The sequence below is a fragment of the Myxine glutinosa genome, chromosome 3 (genome assembly GCF_964187855.1).
Source record: "Myxine glutinosa chromosome 3, kmMyxGlut1.1, whole genome shotgun sequence".
In the NCBI taxonomy this organism is placed as follows: domain Eukaryota; kingdom Metazoa; phylum Chordata; class Myxini; order Myxiniformes; family Myxinidae; genus Myxine; species Myxine glutinosa.
This window is the reverse complement of record NC_136263.1, coordinates 35,241,177-35,261,112: the sequence shown is the minus strand read 5'-3', so window position 1 is coordinate 35,261,112 and position 19,936 is coordinate 35,241,177. Positions and strand designations below refer to the sequence as shown.

Sequence of the window (19,936 nt, the reverse complement as noted above, 5' to 3'; positions counted from 1 at the left end):
TCATGTATCTGTGTAGGTTTTCAAATCCATGGCTTTAAGGTCCATTTGGGGAGACAAGTTGCTTATCTTGGAGTAATTTCAAAATAGTCCATTGAAGTTACCTTTTTTCGCAAGCGACGGTATTTCTGCTGGGTCGTCTTGAGACTCTTCTTCAGTTGACATATTCTGCCTTCCAGCACACTCAGCTTTCTCTTTACACTCAGTGGGCTTTCTTGAGTGAGGTATGAATGGTCTGAGTGAACCTTTGATGCATCAGGAGATTCAGGATTTTTGGAAGGGGTGGTACAATCAGTAGTGGGTATCTCCGCAAGTGGCTCGGGCTGATTCATGACACTCTCCTTTGGTCGTTTTTTTGGGTGATGTTGACCCTGAGAAGAACAAAAGAAGATAAAGAAAAATTTAGCCTTTAATTCAAACTCCTTTATGATAAATAGATGAAGTCCGCCGTTCATTAATTTAACTTACAATGGACAATCAAATACAACAACAACAACAACAACATGCATTTTAAGGCCATTTTCCCTGCTAGAGCGGGGGTTAGCCTTGCGGTCGCCATGACAATCTTCTCCATCTTGCCCTATTTTCTGCATCTCTCCTTGTTAACCCCCTTGCCCGCATTTCTTCTTCCACCACCTTTAGCCAAGTCTTTCTCGGTCTTCCCCGTGCTCTACTTCCTTCTACATTCATTTCCATCACTCTTCTCAACCAGTCACTTTCATCCTTCCTCAACACATGACCAAACCATCTCAACCTGTTTCTCTTCACAACATCAATCACAGGCTCTATTCCCATCATTTTTCGAAATTCATCATTTGTCTTCCTCTCTCTCAACAATACTCCGCACATCCATCGAACCATTCGCATTTCCACCCTTTCCAACCTTCGTTGCTGCTCTATGTTCATTACCCATGTCTCGCTCCCATAAATCATAACACTTCTCACACATGCAGCATACACCTTTCCCTTCAGCTTCAACGACACTCCCCTCCTCATCAGCACGCCACTCAGTTCCGGAAACTTCTTCCATGCACATCTCACTCTAGCAACCGTTGCCGAGTCTGATCCACCTTCTCCATTCAGCATGTCTCCAAGGTAGCAAAATGTTTTCACACCTTCCAGCTTCACGCCATCTCCAAGATCCAACTCAACATTTCCTCCATCTGCAGCTCCCTCTGTGCACACCTTACATTTGAATGTAGCTGCCACACTGGTTAATGACCCTCTCAGACCACTACATTTTTGATGAACCCACTCAGCGCACATTGTACATTGAATGGAGTTCACTCCGACACCCTTCCTGCACACAGCACAGGGCCACTTCCCAGTTCTTTCCACCTCACCACATGCGTTACCACTTGCCATCACCTTCATCTTTCCGATATTCACCTTCAGCCCTTTTGTCTCCATACATTCCTTCCACTTGTTCATCTTTTCCTTCAGTCCATCCATACTTTCCGCAATCAACACCAGATCATCTGCATTCAACAACTCCCACGGTAAACCCTCCTTTACGTTCTGAGCCAGCACCTCCATCACAGCTACAAATAGCAGTGGACTTAGTACCGACCCCTGATGCACTCCCACCTTCACCTCAAACTCACCACTGTTCCCGTCCTTCGTCCTTACAGCTGTGCGCACTCTTTTGTACATTGCCATCACTACTCTGATCAACCATTCCTCCACTCCTATCTTCCTCATTGCCCATGTCAATACTTTGCGTGGAACCCTATCGAATGCTTTCTCCAGATCAACAAACCCAAGAAACAACTTCTTCCTCTTCTCCATGTACTTCTCCTGCAACTGCCTCACAATAAAAAGCGCGTCTGTCGTTCCTCTTCCTGGCATAAATCCAAACTGCATTTCGTCGATCTTCACTTTCTTCCTTATCCTCCTCTCCAACACCCTTTCCAATACCTTCATTCCATGCTCCAATGACTTTATCGCTCGGTACGAGCCACACTCCAGAGGGTCACCTTTCCCCTTGTATAGAGGGACGAGGGTACTCAGTTCCCAATGGACAATGGACAATCAAATGAAAGATCAAATAATGTGCTGGAGTGATTAGAAGGAAACTGAAAAAGCAAAGAGCAATTCTAGAGTTGTGAGGAACCTGGATCGGGTAGGAAAAGTTATACTACCGAGTGGTTTCTGAAATTATTTTCAACTTTGAAGGAGATAAATTCAAAGATATACAAATTGAATGCTTTCCTGGTTGATGGACGTAAATAAAAACAGAATCACGGATAAAATCCAGACCCTAGTAATCATACTCAACAAAGGGAGAGACTGGGATACATTCTAAGTTTGAAGATTCCTTACATATTAAGGACTACAATAATTTTAAGGACTATAAACACCCTCTACCCCTCCCTTCCGCAGAGTGTTATACCCCCTCCGTTCCGCAGGGGTCAGTAAAGCAGCTTTACTACACCAGGCACACAGTGCAAAATTGCTTGTCATCTCCACACCTTACTTGTAATTCCGTCTCCCACCACCATTAGGTGGCACGACACGTTACACATTTATATAGAGAATTTGCTTCCCCCTCCTCCCTTCATGAACCGGGGGTGGGGGGGGGTGGGAGGGGGGGGGTGGGAGGTGACTATTCAGTGGCCAAGATCTGACCCTGGGTACCACAAACGTATGCAAAATGTGGTGGTGATTCTCCACGCCGTTTTTTGATACAGCTAGAAACACCCGCTCCCTCCGGAGTGGTCTGGAAGAAGAGATGGGGGAGGGGGAGGTGGGTAGCAGGGTGGGAGGGTTGAGAGCGGGGATGGTGGGAGAGGTTAGACAAAATACATTTTATGCCGTGGGCAGTATGCATGCCACGTGTACACATGAAAAGCGTAAGCGTCTTCCAACTCTCATGGGAGAGAGGGGGTTATTTTAAGCCCATAACCTGACCCTGTGTACTCCCAGTACGTCTGCAGAATCTGGTGGGGATTGGCCAAGCTGTATTTAATTATATAATCATCAGACATACACACATACACATACAGATAATTGCCTTGCCACACATATAGGTGAAAATCGTGTCTCCCCACCCTCATAGGGGGGCAGAGAGTTGGGTCAGGGGGAATTATATTTAAATAAATTTTGTAGGGATTGATCAAGCCGTTTTTCGATTCTATAATCATGAGATGTACACACACACACCCCTCATTTAATACTAGCTAAAGTACCCGGCGTTGCCTGGGGAGATTCAATGAAATACTCTGGGTAATTAAGTTTGTGTTGTTGACAACAAATCACTACAACCTCAACATATGATCCTCACAACACATATTACTCGATTGTTCCCGGAAAAAAAACGCAGGCAGTGTATAAGCACAAGACCTGATCGAGGCCTGAAGTCCAATTATCTGGTTTTATCCGGAGTCATTTTTTAATCCAAACAAAGCCGTCAACCTTCCACTGAATGAAAGAGGAGGCCATGCAAAGTTTGGTAGCACTGGTTCCTGCAGAGTCTGAATGCATAAACAAACAAACAAACAAACTTTCTTCTTTATATATTAGACCTTTTTTGTTCGATAGCAGAGTCCCAAGTGTCTGGGTGGGTTGGGTTTGTGAATTACTTGCTGAAAAAGCATAGTCTGTGTTTTGCAAGAAGACTATAGATGTTTGTGTGGTGTGCGCAAGGTTCTCGATGGTCTAAAGGGTACATTCCAATAGTATTTAGTATCTCAGGGGTTTACAGGGTCTAATCTCTCAAACATATAAAAAGGGTCTAAAAAGGCCCAAGTGGTCTTAAGCTCTAAATGGTCATGTGTCCAAGCTGTCTAATCTATCTGAAGGATGTAAGGGGTCTAAATGGTGTTAAGGTCTGAGGGGTCAAAAGTGACTTAAGGGGTGTAAAAGTCTAAAGGTTTTTGGGGTCTAGAGGGTATAAAAGGTCTACAGGGTGAAGGGATCACAAGGTATCTAAATGGTCTTAAATCTAGGTGGGGTATTTGGGGTGTTAGGGCTTTTAAAGGGTATTTGCGTTCTTAAAGGATCTTTAAGGTCTTTCGGCTCCTCAAGGTCTTAATGGTCTTTGAGGTCTTAAAGGTCTTCAAGGGTCTTTGGGGTCTAAAGGGCCTTAAGGGGTCTAATCTCTCAAGCATGTAAAACGTCTTCTCTTAAACATGTAATCCAATCTCTCAAGCAGGTAAAAAGGTCTTGGGGATCTTCGGGGTCTTTAAAGGCTGAGGTACAGTGCATTCTGAAAGTATTCAGACCCCTTCACTTTTTTCACATTTTGTTATGTTGCAGCCTGATGCTGAAATCGTTTAAATTCATTTTTTCCCTCATCAATCTACACTCAATACCCCATAATGACAAAGAGAAAACAGGATTTTAGAAAGTTTTGCAAATTTATTAAAAAGAAAAAACTGAAATATCGCATTGACATAAGTATTCAGACCCTTTGCTATGACACTTGAAATTTAGCTCAGGTGCCTCCCATTTCTCTTGATCATCTTTGAGATGTTTCTACACCTTTATTGGAGTCCACCTGTGGTAAATTCAATCGATTGGACATGATTTGGAAAGGCACACACCTGTCTGTATAAGGTCTCACAGCTGACGATGTATATCAGAGCAAAAACCAAGCCATGAGGTCGAAGGAACTGTCTACAGATCTCAGACACAGGATTGTGTCGAGGCACAGATCTGGGGAAGCCTACAAAAAAATCTCTGCTGCATTGAAGGTTCCCAAGAGCACAGTGGCCTCCATAATTCTTAAATGGAAGAAGTTTGGAATAAGCAGGACTCTTCCTAGAGCTGGCCGCCCGGCCAAACTGAGCAATCGGGGGAGAAGGCCCTTGGTAAGAGAGGTGACCAAGAACCCGATGGTCACTCTGGCTGAGCTCCAGAGATCCTGTGTGGAGATGGGAGAAACTTCCAGAAGAACAACCATCACTGCAACACCCCACCGATCTGGGCTTTATGGCAGAGTGGCCAGACGGAAGCCAAACAGTTCAATCTTGGTTTCATCAGACCACAGAATCTTGTTTCTCGCAGTCTGAGAGTCCTTTAGGTGCTTTTTTGCAAACTCCAAACGGGCTTTCATGTGTCTTTCACTGAGGAGAGGTCAATGTGATATTTCAGTTTTTTCTTTTTAATAAATCTGCAAAACTTTCTAAAATCCTGTTTTCTCTTTGTCATTATGGGGTATTGAGTGTAGATTGATGAGGGAAAAAATGAATTTAAACGATTTCAGCATAAGGCTGCAACATAACAAAATGTGAAAAAAGTGAAGGGGTCTGAATACTTTCTGAATGCACTGTAGTAGATGAAAATACCCTTACGACAATCCCCAGGTCGGATTGGTCTGTGTGCCAAACTTGGTGGTTGTTGGCCCAGCGGCCTGTGCAAAAAATATGAATGAACACACACACAGACAGACGACTAATTTTATTTACTAGTGAGGTACCTGTGCTGCGCACGGGTTGGAGGCCAGAAGCAAACAGACAATGCAGAAATGGCGAATGCTAAAGCATGAAACCAATAAATTTCACATTTCTGTAGTACCTTCAGTCGCACCTCAGACATGGACAGCAAGTTCGTGAAGGACTTCTATGAAAAACGTGCCCGTTCGCAAACAAACGGGTACGTTTGTTCCATACCCAGTCAATGGCGAATCTGCATATGGCGATCTGTGAATTTCACGCTTAGAAAGTAGAAACCGTCATGGCATTTCGTCATTCATTTGAACTCGATATCTCTTTTTTTCATTTCAAAACAGCATAACTCCAATCACTAATTAAATAGCATTGATATAAAAAATAAACTTTTAACAACATTTGTGACAAACAAATATTTAAATCCTGAACGAATCCTGAATGAACGAATAATCCTGTGAAGTTCTGTACGGTTGGGTGAATACAATTACGATTTCAAAATCGTAATTGTATTCACTCAATTCCAATCATCAATTGATACTTTAACAAAATACTGTTTTAAATGACGGTTGTATCAAACCAGCTCATTGCCGTAATCGTCAACGGTGTTAATAATTATATTTGAAGAAGAAGAAGACGTTTTGGTCTCATCCATAACCATATACATTTGCTCTATTATATATAAGCTGAAATTGGAAAAACAATATTGCCTATTTTACTCCTATGGGTCCCAGGATTACCCACCCAAAATATCGTTGCGATCGGTTCAGTCGTTTTTCTGGTACCTGGGAATGGACAGACGGACGGACATTTGGTGAATTATAGTAAGATTAGATACTGTAGTCATAGTAGGATTTCAAGTACTGCTGCATAGTTGAAGGGACAAATTATGTATTCATGTCGGTTTTCAAATCCATAGCTTTCAGCCCACAAATACAATAAATAAAGGATTTAGCACCTTCTGTAAATGTGTTGGAAACTTGAAGATAGTTGGTACTGCATCTCTTCTCAGCCGCGTTGTCTGACCACTTCTGTCAAAGCATGCAACTTCAAAATGGTGGGAGCACAGGACAGCCTTTTTGCTGGGAGTCCACTTGTCTCTGTTCACGTTGTGTATCCATTGCTGCAGCAAACTGGGACGACCGAATGGGAAACTTCAACAGGAGAAAAAAAAGAAAAGAAAAATTAACACACCGATATAGTTGTGGAAATGACACCTCGTGGGATTAATAATGCTTACTTTCGTGTTGTTATTTCCTTAAAGTGAAAGTTTAGCATAAGTGTAGAGTAATTAAATATGATACAAGTACAGATATATTCAAAGTACACCGCCCCCATGCCAAATAATTAAATGTCCTCCAGCGTGGCATTTTGATTTAAATATCCAATTACCTCCGCCTTGCAGCTCATAGAGACTGTTTTGAGTGAGGGGTGTACAATAATTGATTGGTTAATTGCATAATTAAAATCAATAAATGATGATCATAAAACATTTCCTTAATCAATTGGCTAATAGCATACCTAAACCACTAGTGCTTCATCCGAAGCTGTAACCTTTTGAAAATTAATTAAATAAGTCATTAATCAAAGAAAAAAATTAATTAATTAATCAATAAATAATTATTAATGGATTAATTGATTAATCAATAAATCAAAACTATCCTTTATAGCCACATCACTTGATCACTGTCGTGTCCAAATATCAGCTTCCTAGCTCGAATGGTCCCTGAGATATTGCCCAGATGAGAAAGAAAATAAATAAATGACTAATAATGAAAATAAATAAATAATAATCATAAAAAATTAAATAATTAATCAATTGGCTAGTAGAATACATAACCACCACCATTTCATCCGAATCTGTAACTTTAAAAAATAATTAATTTCGTCATTAATCGAATAATTAAATAATTAATTGATTAATTGATTAATCAATAAATTAAAAATAGCCTTTACAGCCAAATCACTTGGTCATTGGCATGTTCAAATATCAGCTTCCTTACTCAAAAGGTGCCTGAGATAATGCCCAGAAGAGAAAGGAAATATATAAGTACTTAATTAATCGATAATAATTAAGTAACTAATTAATTAATTGATTAATCAAAAAACAAAAAATAGACGTTTTTGACAAAGGACTTGCTCACTATTGTGCCCAAATTTCAGCTTCCTAGCTCAAAGGATGGCTGAGATATCGCCCGGACAAACAAGAAAGAAAACAAGAAAGAAAACAAGAAAACAAACAAACAAATAACCGGAGTGAAAACTGAGTACTCCCTTTCAGCGTGTGTCATTGCCGGGCACCGACGTTATGCAGCACCTGGAGATGGCATAGGAAAGGAGCGGTGTACAATTAGACGTGCGTCTCTCATATAATAGACGACATCCACCTTCCCTATAGTGTGTCCAAAATTACCAATCCTTTTTGTAATGAGTTGTTGTTGGTGGGTATGATGATCGCTGGGTGGATGCGGCACTCGCTCTGGAAGCTTCGAACCTCAGCTATGCTTGTCGCCAATGGAGACAGCTGTTTGAACTGTTCTTGGAAGTGTTAGGGCAGAGTTGAGTCAGTACCGGAGAGAAGGAAAGTTGCCATCTTGTTGCATTGCACTGGTGACGCTGCGGTTTACAACACAATCACGTTCAGCAGCCGCGACAGCAAGAAACTCGACTCGGCATGTGGAAAGTTCGAGGAATATTGTAATCCACGAACGAATGTAGTCTATGAAAGGCACCATTTTTGGGAAACCCTTTGACCAGTATGTCACCAGGTTGAGTATGAAGGCCAAATTGTCCAGTTTTGTAGAAACGGAGGAGAATGGTTTGAGACCACATAGTTTTCGCCATGTCAGATTTATGCCTAAAGCAGCGTTTACTCCGTGAAAAGGATCTTGACCTCACAAACGCAGTGGACATACGCAAAGCAGCCGAGGCCAGTCATGCCCAGTCGAGAACATAACAAAGACACCACTCAAAGTAAATGTGATGCGGATATGGGCATATGGCGATCGCCAGGTGGATGTGGTAATAAAAGTTAATCTCAAGCCTTCTTCTGGCTCCCATTTATTTTGCCGTTATCACCTCTGTTTTGTCATAAATGTGTCTTTTCAACATTCTGGCAGAACATGTTTTGTCAGAAAAAGCCGTTTAGACAGGGCCATGATGGTAGAGAGCTCAAAGGGAGAGGTCACAGATGGGTCACCTGCTCACGAAGCGGAAAAACGGCAAATGGTTTGTGAGATTTACTCTGCAGATTTACTCCCCGCACTCCGCAGTGATGTGTGTGGCCGAGCTGATAAAAGGTGAGGGAGAGGAGAATCGAGGAGGAGAAAAGGAGAGATGCCGAACCCAAGGCTGTGCTGGACCGAAGCTCCCAAGAGCCAAGCAACGGCTCACCCAACGAAGTTCCGCCTCACCCAGGCAAACCACAACTTACACAGCCGAGCCACCCCTCACCCAACCGGAGACACGCTTATCTCACTCTCCTCCACAGTGGCTCGGAAGCGGCCTGGGTGTCCCCTCTGCGGACCTCGCCGAGTTTTCCCGCAAACTGTTTTCTGTCTCGTCAAAAACACTCTCTGTCATGGTATAATTGATTGGGCCCGATAAGAAATGATATAATAAAGACTCCCATTCATTTGTTAGAATCGTGGGTGCATATCAGTAGTGGGTTAAAGGGTTTGTCTTATCGTTCCTATTGATTGCATTGCTTCCTGTGCATTCCTTTCCCCGTGCCAGCGGTTCGTTATTAAATACACTTGGTCCTGGGGGTGAATTCTGGCTGCGGCATCTGATTTAGTTGGTGGTTTCTCGAGGACCCGTTAAGGGATGAATTGTTTGTGGTCCACACCGCTTACAAGATCGCGTCACGTTACTTAGGTTGCTCGGCCTAAATGAAATCGTCCAGTCATGTGGCATCTATCGGTGTGATGCTTAATTGACAGGAACGGTATCGGGAATGGAAAGACAGTACTCCTGATCCGGGATCGCCGACTCAGTCGACCATTGAGGTCGCTTTGCTGGATTTGAACCGAATAGCTGTAATAATATTGTGGCGGACACGAAAGCCCACTGGCGTGGTGACATCATTCTGCGCACCATGTGGGCGGCGGCCATGCCCGAGGGGTAGGCGTGGCCTCAGGATATACACCGGGCGCGCAGCCCGGAGCAGGCCAGTGCTACAGTGACCTCTTTGAATAAAGAACATTAAACTTACCGCGTTGTCCGCTTCCTCCTTGGTAGCAAGTCGCGCGCGTAGCACCGCGTGCTTCATTGGTGACCTCCGACATTCGAGTCAGCCGTCGCTGACCACCCGAAACCACCGCAACAATGGCTACCAACGCGGTCTCCATCAAGCTCCCCAAATTATGGGAGTCACAAGCCGAAGTTTGGTTCTTGCAGGCGGAAGCCCAGTTCCGACTTCGAGGCATCACGGTGGACGAGACCATGTACTGCCACGTGGTCGCCGCCCTCGGGCCCGGCACGGCCACCCGCGTCGTATCGGTCCTAAGGGATCCAACTGCCGACGCCAAGTACGAGGCGGTCAAGCGTCTCCTCCTCGCCACGTTCGGCCTTACAGTGGACGCACGGGCCGATCGCCTCTTGCACTTCCCCGAGATCGGGGACACGTGACCGTCGGTCCGTATGGACCATATGCTGGCGCTCATGGGCGACGAAACCCCGAACGCTCTATTCCGGGCGTTATTTCGACGCCAGCTGCCAGCACGAGTCCGCCTCGCTTTGGCTGGTTCCGCGTTAACGGAACCCCGTGCGCTCGCTGCCGAGGCCGACAAATACTACGCGGCTTTGGACACGCAGGCGAGTCTTGGCGCGATTGCCGCTCCCGAGGCTCCCGAGGCTTTCCCCGATGCACCGCACCTCGTGTCCGCCGCCACGCCCCGCCCACCACCACCGCCGCCGCCGCGAAGAAAACCGCGGCCTCCGACGCCGCAGCTGCCCGCCTGGTGTTTCTTCCACGCCAAGTTCGGCCACGAGGCTCGGCAGTGTCGCCCGCCGTGCTCATTCGGCAGGTCGGGAAACGGGCGAGCCGGCGCTCGGTGGCAACGGTGAGCGTCGGCAATTCAAACAGCCTTCTGTACATAACGGACACCTTGTCCGGGCGCCGTTACCTGTGCGACACGGGGGTGCAGGTGAGTGTCGTTCCTGCCGGTACGTCCGACAAGCACACCGCGGGCCGAGGTCCCGCGCTGCTTGCGGCCAATGGTACGTCTATCGCACGGCCATACGCACGTACGGAAAACGCTGTCTCTCTCTGTGGTTCGGAGGGCAGGTTTTCCGTTGGTCGTTCGTTACGGCCGACGTGCCCATGGCACTGCTCGGCGCGGACTTCTTATGTGCTAATGGATTACTGGTCGATGTAAAGCGCAGAAGGCTTGTCCAGGCTGAGACGTTCAGCTCGCTCGCGTGCGCGCTGCCCGCCTCGTTGAGCGGCTCACCGAGCGGCTCGCCGAGCGGCTTGCTGAGCGGTTCCGTTCCGGCCAGGTTCATCTGTACGCTTCCGGCAGCGGACGAATTCGCCCGCCTTCTCGCGGGTTTCCCGGCCCTCACGCGGCCCACCTTCTCGGCGGGGACCGTCAAGCACGGGGTGGAACATCACATCCCCACCGCCGGGCCACCGGTCTACGCCCGGGCACGCCGCCTCGAGCCGACGAAGCTCGCCGTAGCTAAAGCGGAGTTCGCTACGCTGGAGCGGCTCGGCATCGTGCGGCGCTCCGAGAGCGCGTGGGCGTCCCCGCTCCACATCGTGTCCAAGCCCGGCAGGGGATGGCGACCGTGCGGGGACTGCCGGCGCCTCAACGACGCCACCACCCCCGACCGCTACCCCGTCCCCCACATCCAGGACTTCTCCGCCCGGTTGGCGGGGATGTCCTTCTTTTCAAAGGTGGACCTCATACGCGGCTACCATCAGGTCCCTGTCAGGCCGGAGGACATCCCGAAGACGGCTGTCATCACGCCATTCGGGCTTTTCGAATTTCTTTGGATGCCCTTCGGTTTGAAAAATGCGGCTCAGGCGTTCCAGCGCCTCATGGACAGCGTCTTGCGCGGCTTGGATTTTTTGTCCGTCTACCTGGACGACATCCTCGTCGCCAGCGCGTCCCGCGAAGAGCACCTTCGTCACCTCCGCACGCTCTTCGAACATCTGGGCCAGCACGGCCTGATCGTGAACCCCGCCAAGTGCCGGTTCGGTGTCGCTGAAATCGACTTTTTGGGGCACCACGTCACCAGGCACGGGGCCGTCCCCCTACCGGCCAAGGTGGAGGCGGTGAAGGGGTTTCCGCGCCCCCGCACAATCAAGGGGCTCCAGGAGTTCCTGGGCATGGTAAACTTTTACCATCGGTTGCTGCCCCGCATCGCCCAGCTCCTGCGCCCCTTAGACGAGGCCCTTCGAGGGAAGCCGGGCAACGGTGACGTTACCTGGACTGAGCAGATGGACGCGGCGTTCTCGGGCGCGAAGCTCGCCTTGGCCAACGCCACCATGCTCGCGCACCCGGCGCCCGATGCACCGATCGCCCTCACCACCGACGCCTACGCGACTACGCGGTGGGCGCGGTGCACGAGCAATGGGTGCGTGGTGCTTGGCAACCGCTGGCATTCTTCAGCCGGCAGCTTCGCCTGCCCGAACGCCGTTACAGTACCTTCGACCGCGAGTTGCTTGGGCTTCACCTGGCGGTCAGGCACTTCCGCCATCTGCTCGAGGGCCGTGCGTTCACGGCCTTCGTCGACCACAAGCCGCTGGTTTTCGCGATGGGCAAGGTCGCCGAGCCGTGGTCGGCCCGGCAACAGCGTCACCTCGCGGCCGTGTCCGAGTACACGACGGACATCCGACACGTCGCGGGAAAGGACAACTCGGTGGCCGACTGCCTTTCCCGGGCCGTCGCCCACGCAGTCCACCTTGGCATCGACTATGCCCGGATGGCGGCGGATCAGGCCGCCGACCCCGGGGTCTAGGCCTTGCGGACCGCCATCACGGGCCTCCGCGTCACCGAGGTGCCCTTCGACGGCACGGGCACGGCCCTCATTTGCGACGTCTCCCTCGGGTGGCCTCGCCCCATCGTGCCCGCAGGCTGGCAGCGCCAGGTTTTTGACGCCATCCACGGCCTGTCCCACCCGGGCACGAAGGCCTCCCAGAGGTTGGTCGCCGGGAAGTTTGTCTGGCATGGCCTCCGGAAGGCCGTCCGCGGCTGGACCAGGACGTGCCTCACGTGCCAGCGCGCGAAGGTGCACCGGCATACCCAGGCCCCATTGGCCCCGTTTACGGTGCCGGCACGTAGGTTCGACCACGTGCTCGTGGACCTGGTGGGACCTCTGCCCCCCTCACGGGGTTTCACCCATGTCCTTACCATGGTGTACCGCACCACCCGGTGGCCGGAGACCGTGCCTTTGGCGGCGACAGACGTCGCGCAGGTGTTCATCGCCACCTGGGTCGCCCGGTTCGGCGCCCCCTCGGACATCTCGTCCGACCGCGGCCCCAAGTTCACCTCGGAGCTCTGGGCCACGGTCGCGCGGGGGCTCGGGGTCCAGCTGCACCGAACCACGGCGTACCACCCCCAGGCCAACGGCCTGTGCGAGCGGTTCCACCGCTCATTGAAGGCCGCGCTCCGGGCCACCCTCCGCGACGGCGGCTGGGTCGACAGGCTCCCCTGGGTCCTGCTGGGCCTCCGGATGGCGCCCAAGGAGGACCTGTGCGCATCCACGGCGGAGTTGGTCTTTGGACAACCGCTGCGGGTGCCGGGCGAGTTCCTCCCCGACCCCACGGCACCTTGGTCCGCGGCGCAGGAGCGTTCTGCGCTGCAGGAGACCGCCCGGAGGTTCGCCCCGGTGCCGACGGTGCACCACGGGCACCCTCCTACACACGTCGCCCCGGAGCTTCGCACCGCGGAGTACGTCTTCGTCCGGCACGACGCCCACCGGACACCACTGCGGCCCCCGTACGACGGGCCTTTCCGCGTGCTGGAGACCGGGGTGAAACATTTCACCCTGGACATCGGCGGCACTCCTGACCGGGTCTCCATAGACCGCCTCAAGCCGGCCCACCTCGACGTGGACCACCCACCGCCGGTGGCTCGGCCCCCGCGTCGGGGCCGCCCCCCTGCGGGCGGACCCCCGGCACCGCCCAGCACCGCAGGCACGCCGCCCCCCGGTCCGGCACCCATCCCGGGTACAGCCGGGGGCATCCCACCTGGCATCCCTGCACCCCGGAGGCCGCCGGTCGCCAGAGGGCGCTTCGGCCGGGTCATCCGTTTGCAGGTGTGCGGGAATTCTGGGGGGGCGCGTGTGGCGGACACGAAAGCCCACTGGCGCGGTGACATCATTCCGCGCACCATGTGGGCGGCGGCCACGCCCGAGGGGTAGGCGTGGCCTCAGGATATACACCGGGCGCGCAGCCCGGAGCAGGCCAGTGCTACAGTGACCTCTTTGAATAAAGAACATTAAATTTACCGCGTTGTCCGCTTCCTCCTTGGTAGCAAGTCGCGCGCGTAGCACCGCGTACTTCAATATCATATATGGCTAGAAACTTGCCTAAAGTCGAAAAAAAGTTATATCACTCTAACTAAAAGAACAGTGAAAGTTTGGAATCAAACAAAACATACATATCCTTGATAAGTACTGTACTGTATTTAAAGATAATACTGTAGCGGTTACCGCTGGATGCACACAATCGCCTTGCACCGGCCAGAACACGGCCAGACGCGCCTCTCCCGGGCATGCCCGGACTCACTGTTCCCGGGCATGCCCGAAACTCCCGGGCACGCCCGGTCTCGTCTTTCCCGGGCATGCCCGCTCTCGCCTTTCCAGGGCTCGCCCAGAGTGTCCGGGCATGCCCGCTATCGCCTTTTCAGGGCTCGCCCAGAGCGTCCGGGCATGCCCGCTATCGCCTTTCCAGGGCTCGCCCAGAGCGTCCGGGCATGCCCGCTATCGCCTTTCCAGGGCTCGTCCAGAGCGCCCGGGCACGCCCAGCCTCGACTTGCCAGGCCGCAGCCAAACACGCCCGGGCAGGTCCAGACTCGCCTTTCCAAGGCTCGCCCTTGACACCCGGGCATGCCCGGTATAGCTTTTGCCGGGCAAACTTCCCGACATAAATGTGTATATATATTGCTGCCCGATAAACGGGCTTGTCAGAATACCTGAGCTGTTTTGTTTCAATAAAGCAACTCGGACGAATTCCGTCTTTGGTCGCGTCAATTCTTTCGACTCGCGTTGGAGCGCAGTTCCTTCATTGGTGACCTACCGACATGGATACGGCAGTGACGCTTAAACTGCCTACCTTCTGGGAGGCTCACGCGGCTGTTTGGTTCGCTCAGGCGGACTCTCAGTTCGCCCTGCGAGGCATCACCGCGGACGACACCCGCTTCCACCATGTTGTGGCGGCGCTCGGTTCCGCCACCGCGGCCCGCGCCTTGAGCCTCCTCGAGCACCCGCCGGCTGCTGACAAATACGACGCGCTGAAGACACTCCTCCTCGACGCTTTCGCCCTCTCACTGGCAGCACGCGCACGGCACCTGCTCGCTCTGCCCGAGCTCGGCGACACGCGCCCGTCCGAGCGCATGGACTATATGCTCTCGTTGCTCGGTGAGCACTCTCCGGATTTTCTGTTCCGCGAGCTGTTCCTTCGCCAGCTGCCTCACCCGGTACGCCTCGCCCTGGCTGGCACGTTGATCACGGATTCCCGCGCCCTCGCCAGGGAAGCCGATAAGATCTCCTCGGCGGGCCAGCACATCGGTGCGGTTACCTGGAGCCCGCCGCCATCCGAGGCGACGCCCACGACACCCGAGCGCCCTGCGCGGTTGGAGGTCGAACTGCCGGTGCAACTGGCGGCCGCCACGCCGCACCGCCCGCTTCCGACACGACGGCCGGGACCTCCACCTGACCGGGCGTGGTGTTATTACCATGCCAGGTTCGGACACAAGGCTCGGACGTGCCGGCCCCCGTGCACTTTCGGCAGGTCGGGAAACGGCCGGGCCGGCGTTCATTCCCAGCCATGAGCGCCGGCCACTCGGGCAACTTGCTGTTTATTCGGGACAAAGCGTCTGGGCGGCGTTTCCTGTGTGACACCGGCGCCCAACTGAGCGTCATACCCGCCTCCGAGCAGGACAGGCGGGACGCCGTTTGCGGCCCCTCTTTGGTCGCTGCTAATGGCTCGGCCATACGCACTTTCGGCCCACGCGTCGTCACCCTCTGCTTCGGCAGCCAGCGTTTTCAATGGACTTTTGTGACCGCCTGCGTCCCCATGGCTTTGCTGGGCGCCGACATCCTCTGCGCGCACGGGCTGCTGGTCGACGTCAAACGTCGTCGCATTGTCAACGCCGAGACCTTCAGCTCCCTGGCGTGCACGATGGGCAGCTCCGCGCCGACCGAACTGGCGTGCGCCCTCCCGGCAGCGAACGAGTTCGCTCGCCTGCTCGCGGAATTCCCGGCCCTCACGCGGCCGACGTTTTCGGCCATCGCGGTGTGGCACGGGATCGAGCACCACATACCCACTACGGGCCCGCCGGTCTACGCCAGGGCCCGCCGCCTCGACCCGGCCAAGCTCGCCGTGGCGAAGGCCGAGTTCGACGCGTTGGAGCACCTCGGCATCGTGCGGCGCTCCGATAGCGCGTGGGCCTCGCCACTGCACATCGTGCCAAAGCCGGGGGGTGGATGGCGCCCGTGTGGCGACTACCGCCGTCTCAACTACGCTACCACCCCCGACAGGTAACCGATCCCGCATATTCAGGACTTTTCCGCCCGTTTGGCGGGACGGGTCATCTTTTCGAAAATTGACCTGATACGGGGCTACCACCAGGTACCTGTCCGGGCGGCCGACGTCCCGAAGACGGCCGTCATCACGCCGTTCGGCCTGTTCGAATTTTTGCGGATGCCGTTTTGCCTCAAGAACGCGGCCCAGGCGTTCCAGCGCTTGATGCACGGCGTGCTGCGCAACCTGCCGTTTCTTTTCGTCTTTCTGGACGATATCCTCGTCGCCAGCACGTCCCGCGCCGAGCACCTCCTCCACCTCCGAACACTGTTCGGTCGCCTCAGCGAGCATGGCTTAATTGTCAACCCGGTCAAATGCCACTTCGGCGCGACGACCGTTGACTTTTTGGGCCACCGCATCACCAAGACCGGGGCCGTGCCGCTGCCGACCAAGGTCGAGGCCATCACCACGTTCCCGCGTCCCCGTTCCATCAAGGCCCTCCAAGAGTTCCTCGGCATGGTGAATTTTTATCACCGATTCGTGCCCCGCGCTGCTCAGCTCATGCGGCCCCTTTACGAGGCCCTCCGGGGCAAGCCGGCCAAGCATGACATTGTTTGGTCCGCGGCCATGGACGCGGCCTTCGCCAGCGCCAAACGGGCCCTCGCCGACGCAACGCTGCTGGCTCACCCGGTGCTCAACGCGCCCATCGCCCTCACTACGGACGCCTCCAACTACGCGGTGGGCGCCGTCCATGAGCAATGGGTGGACGGGGTTTGGCAGCCACTCGCTTTTTTCAGCCGGCAACTCCGGCCGAACGAGTTAAATTACAGCACGTTCGACCGCGAGCTGCTCGGGCTATTCCTGGCCGTTCGCCATTTCCGACACCTCCTGGAGGGCCGCCCGTTCACGGCTTTCGTCGACCACAAGCCGTTGGTCTACGCAATGGCTAAGGTCACGGAGCCATGGTCGGCCCGCCAGCAGCGCCACCTCTCCGCCGTGTCGGAGTTCACCACGGACATCCGGCACGTCGCCGGCAAAGACAACGCCGTGGCCGACTGTCTTTCTCGGGCCAGCGCGAACGCGGTCCACCTCGGCGTGGACTTCACGCTCATGGCGGCCGACCAGACCACCGACGCCTCGGTGCAGGCACTCCGTGCGGCGGACACGGGCCTCCGCCTGGCCGACATTCCCTTCGCGGGCACCGTCCTGCTCTGCGACGTCTCCCAGGGCCAGCCTCGCCCCATCGTGCCCGTTTCCTGGCAGCGCCGCATCTTCGCCTCCATCCACGGCCTTTCTCACCCGGGCCAGAAAGCTTCTCAGAAGCTGGTGTCGGCGCGTTTCGTCTGGCACGGCCTTCGACGAAACATCCGCGACTGGGCCAACGCCTGCACAGCCTGCCAGCGGGTCAAGGTCCACCGCCACACCCAGGCCCCGCTGGCACCTTTCGCCGTGCCTGAACGGCGTTTCGACCACGTCCACGTGGACCTGGTGGGTCCCCTGCCCCCCTCGCGGGGGTTCACCCACCTGCTCACCATGGTGGACAGGACCACCAGGTGGCCGGAGGCCGTGCCCCTCGCCTCCACCACCACCGCCGACGTGGCGCAGGCGTTCATCGCCACCTGGGTCGCGCGCTTCGGCGCACCAGCAGACATCTCGTCCGACCGCGGCCCACAGTTCACGTCTGAGCTTTGGGGCGCGGTCGCCCGTTCGTTGGGGGTCACGCTGCACCGCACCACGGCCTACCACCCCCAAGCCAACGGGTTGTGCGAGCGGTTTCACCGCTCCATGAAGGCCGCACTCATGGCCGGCCTTCAGGACGACGGTTGGGCCGACCGGCTGCCGTGGGTCGCCTTCGCACGGCCCCCAAGGAAGACCTCCAGGCGTCCGCCGCCGAGCTCGTCTACGGCCAGCCGCTCTGCGTCCCGGGCGAATTCGTGCCCGACGCTACCAGTCCCTGGTCCGCCGCTCGCCAGCGCTCGGACCTCCAGGAGGCCGCCCGACGATTTGCCCCCGTGCCGACGTCCCGCCACGGTGGCCCCCAGTCCTACGTCCCCCCGGCGCTTCGCACAGTGGAGTACGTCTTTGTGCGTCATGACGCGCACCGGGGGCCACTCCGGCCGCCGTACGACGGGCCCTTCCGGGTCCTGCGACGGGGCGACAAGTCTTTCATCGTCGACTTCGGCGGCCGGCCGGACCGGGTTTCTGTGGACCGCCTCAAACCGGCGCACATGGACGTCGACCGACCACCACGGTTGGCCCTTCCTCCGCGGCGAGGCCGCCCCCCGTCCACAGTTCCCCCCGCTCGACCACCCACCACCACGTCGGACCCCTCCCCACGACCCTCCAGGGGTCGCTTCGGCCGGGTCATCCGGACCCCCCTTAAATTGACCCTGCCGGTGCAGGTCGATTCTGGAGGGGCGTGTGTAGCGGTTACCGCTGGATGCACACAATCGCCTTGCACCGGCCAGAACACGGCCAGACGCGCCTCTCCCGGGCATGCCCGGACTCACTGTTCCCGGGCACGCCCGAACCTCCCGGGCACGCCCGGTCTCGTCTTTCCCGGGCATGCCCGCTCTCGCCTTTCCAGGGCTCGCCCAGAGTGTCCGGGCATGCCCACTATCGCCTTTTCAGGGCTCGCCCAGAGCGTCCGGGCATGCCCGCTATCGCCTTTCCAGGGCTCGCCCAGAGCGTCCGGGCATGCCCGCTATCGCCTTTCCAGGGCTCGTCCAGAGCGCCCGGGCACGCCCAGCCTCGACTTGCCAGGCCGCAGCCAAACACGCCCGGGCAGGTCCAGACTCGCCTTTCCAAGGCTCGCCCTTGACACCCGGGCATGCCCGGTATAGCTTTTGCTGGGCAAACTTCCCGACATAAATGTGTATATATATTGCTGCCCGATAAACGGGCTTGTCAGAATACCTGAGCTGTTTTGTTTCAATAAAGCAACTCGGACGAATTCCGTCTTTGGTCGCGTCAATTCTTTCGACTCGCGTTGGAGCGCAGTTCCTTCAATACCAACAATATTCTCTACAAAAATGTTACTCTCAAAATCAAAAGCTTGCTTTCCCCTCCCCACTCCCTCCCCTCCTCTCCCCCCCCCCCCCACCCCCCAGCCCTATCCCCGCTTCCTCTACCCCCTCCCCCAGCCCTACCCCCGCTCCCTCTACTACCCCTCCCCCCCAGCCCTATCCCCGCCCCTCTCCCTCCCCCCTCAGCCCCATCCTCCCCTCCCCCCTTCAGCCCCATCCTCCCCTCCCCCCCTCAGCCCCATCCCCCCTCCCCCTCCTCCACAGAGCCTCCCCATCCCCAAAGGCAACCTCGTGCAGTAAACTATTTGCCTATCAGAGTCTATAGTATACGTTACTGGTAATTACAATTAAAAGTAATAGTTTGCATTAACATTTATTTACGGATTTATTACGATGTCGAACCATTAGCGTAAATCGCTGCACAAACACATATCCGCAAGAAAACGTGTTGATACTTTGAGTTCGTAATCAAGATCAAGACAAATCTAGAAACAATGGCACACTTACAGATGAAACGTTCTTCCACATCCTCCAAACTGTCTATTCGTGCAGTTTATGGCTGCACAAGACGGCATTGTTACATTTTAAAATCCGCCGTATTCCCGCGAAACACTTCACACACTTTGAGCAAGTGCGGGAGTGGTAAAATGGCGGACGTGCAGCGTCGTCTGCAAACCGGAAGAGATACCCAGGGGGGTGTTCATTATCAAGTTTCTTGAAGAGCACCTGCCAACTGGCTTAAGCCCTCAAGCAAGCATTCCATTCGAAGCCGTTGATAAGGAACGGCTGGCTTGGCAAGCGCTAACTAACTGCTTGGTAACTGAACACACACC

At 54.2% G+C, this 19,936-nt stretch overlaps 1 protein-coding gene across 1 annotated transcript in view; it reads right to left on the bottom strand.

Moving 5' to 3' along the window:
• The window catches only part of LOC137417058 (uncharacterized), a 75,155-nt gene extending 55,372 nt beyond the window's left edge, over nt 1–19,783 (bottom strand). Inside the window, exons 1-3 of the mRNA XM_068102810.2 lie at nt 19,611–19,783; nt 6,343–6,538; nt 102–368 (exon numbers count right to left, since the gene is read on the bottom strand). Coding sequence (XP_067958911.2) covers nt 102–368; nt 6,343–6,538; nt 19,611–19,678 — 531 coding nt within the window. The 5' untranslated portion in view covers nt 19,679–19,783. The remainder of the gene's footprint in view (nt 1–101; nt 369–6,342; nt 6,539–19,610) is intronic.
• Nucleotides 19,784–19,936: the final 153 nt, after the last annotated feature.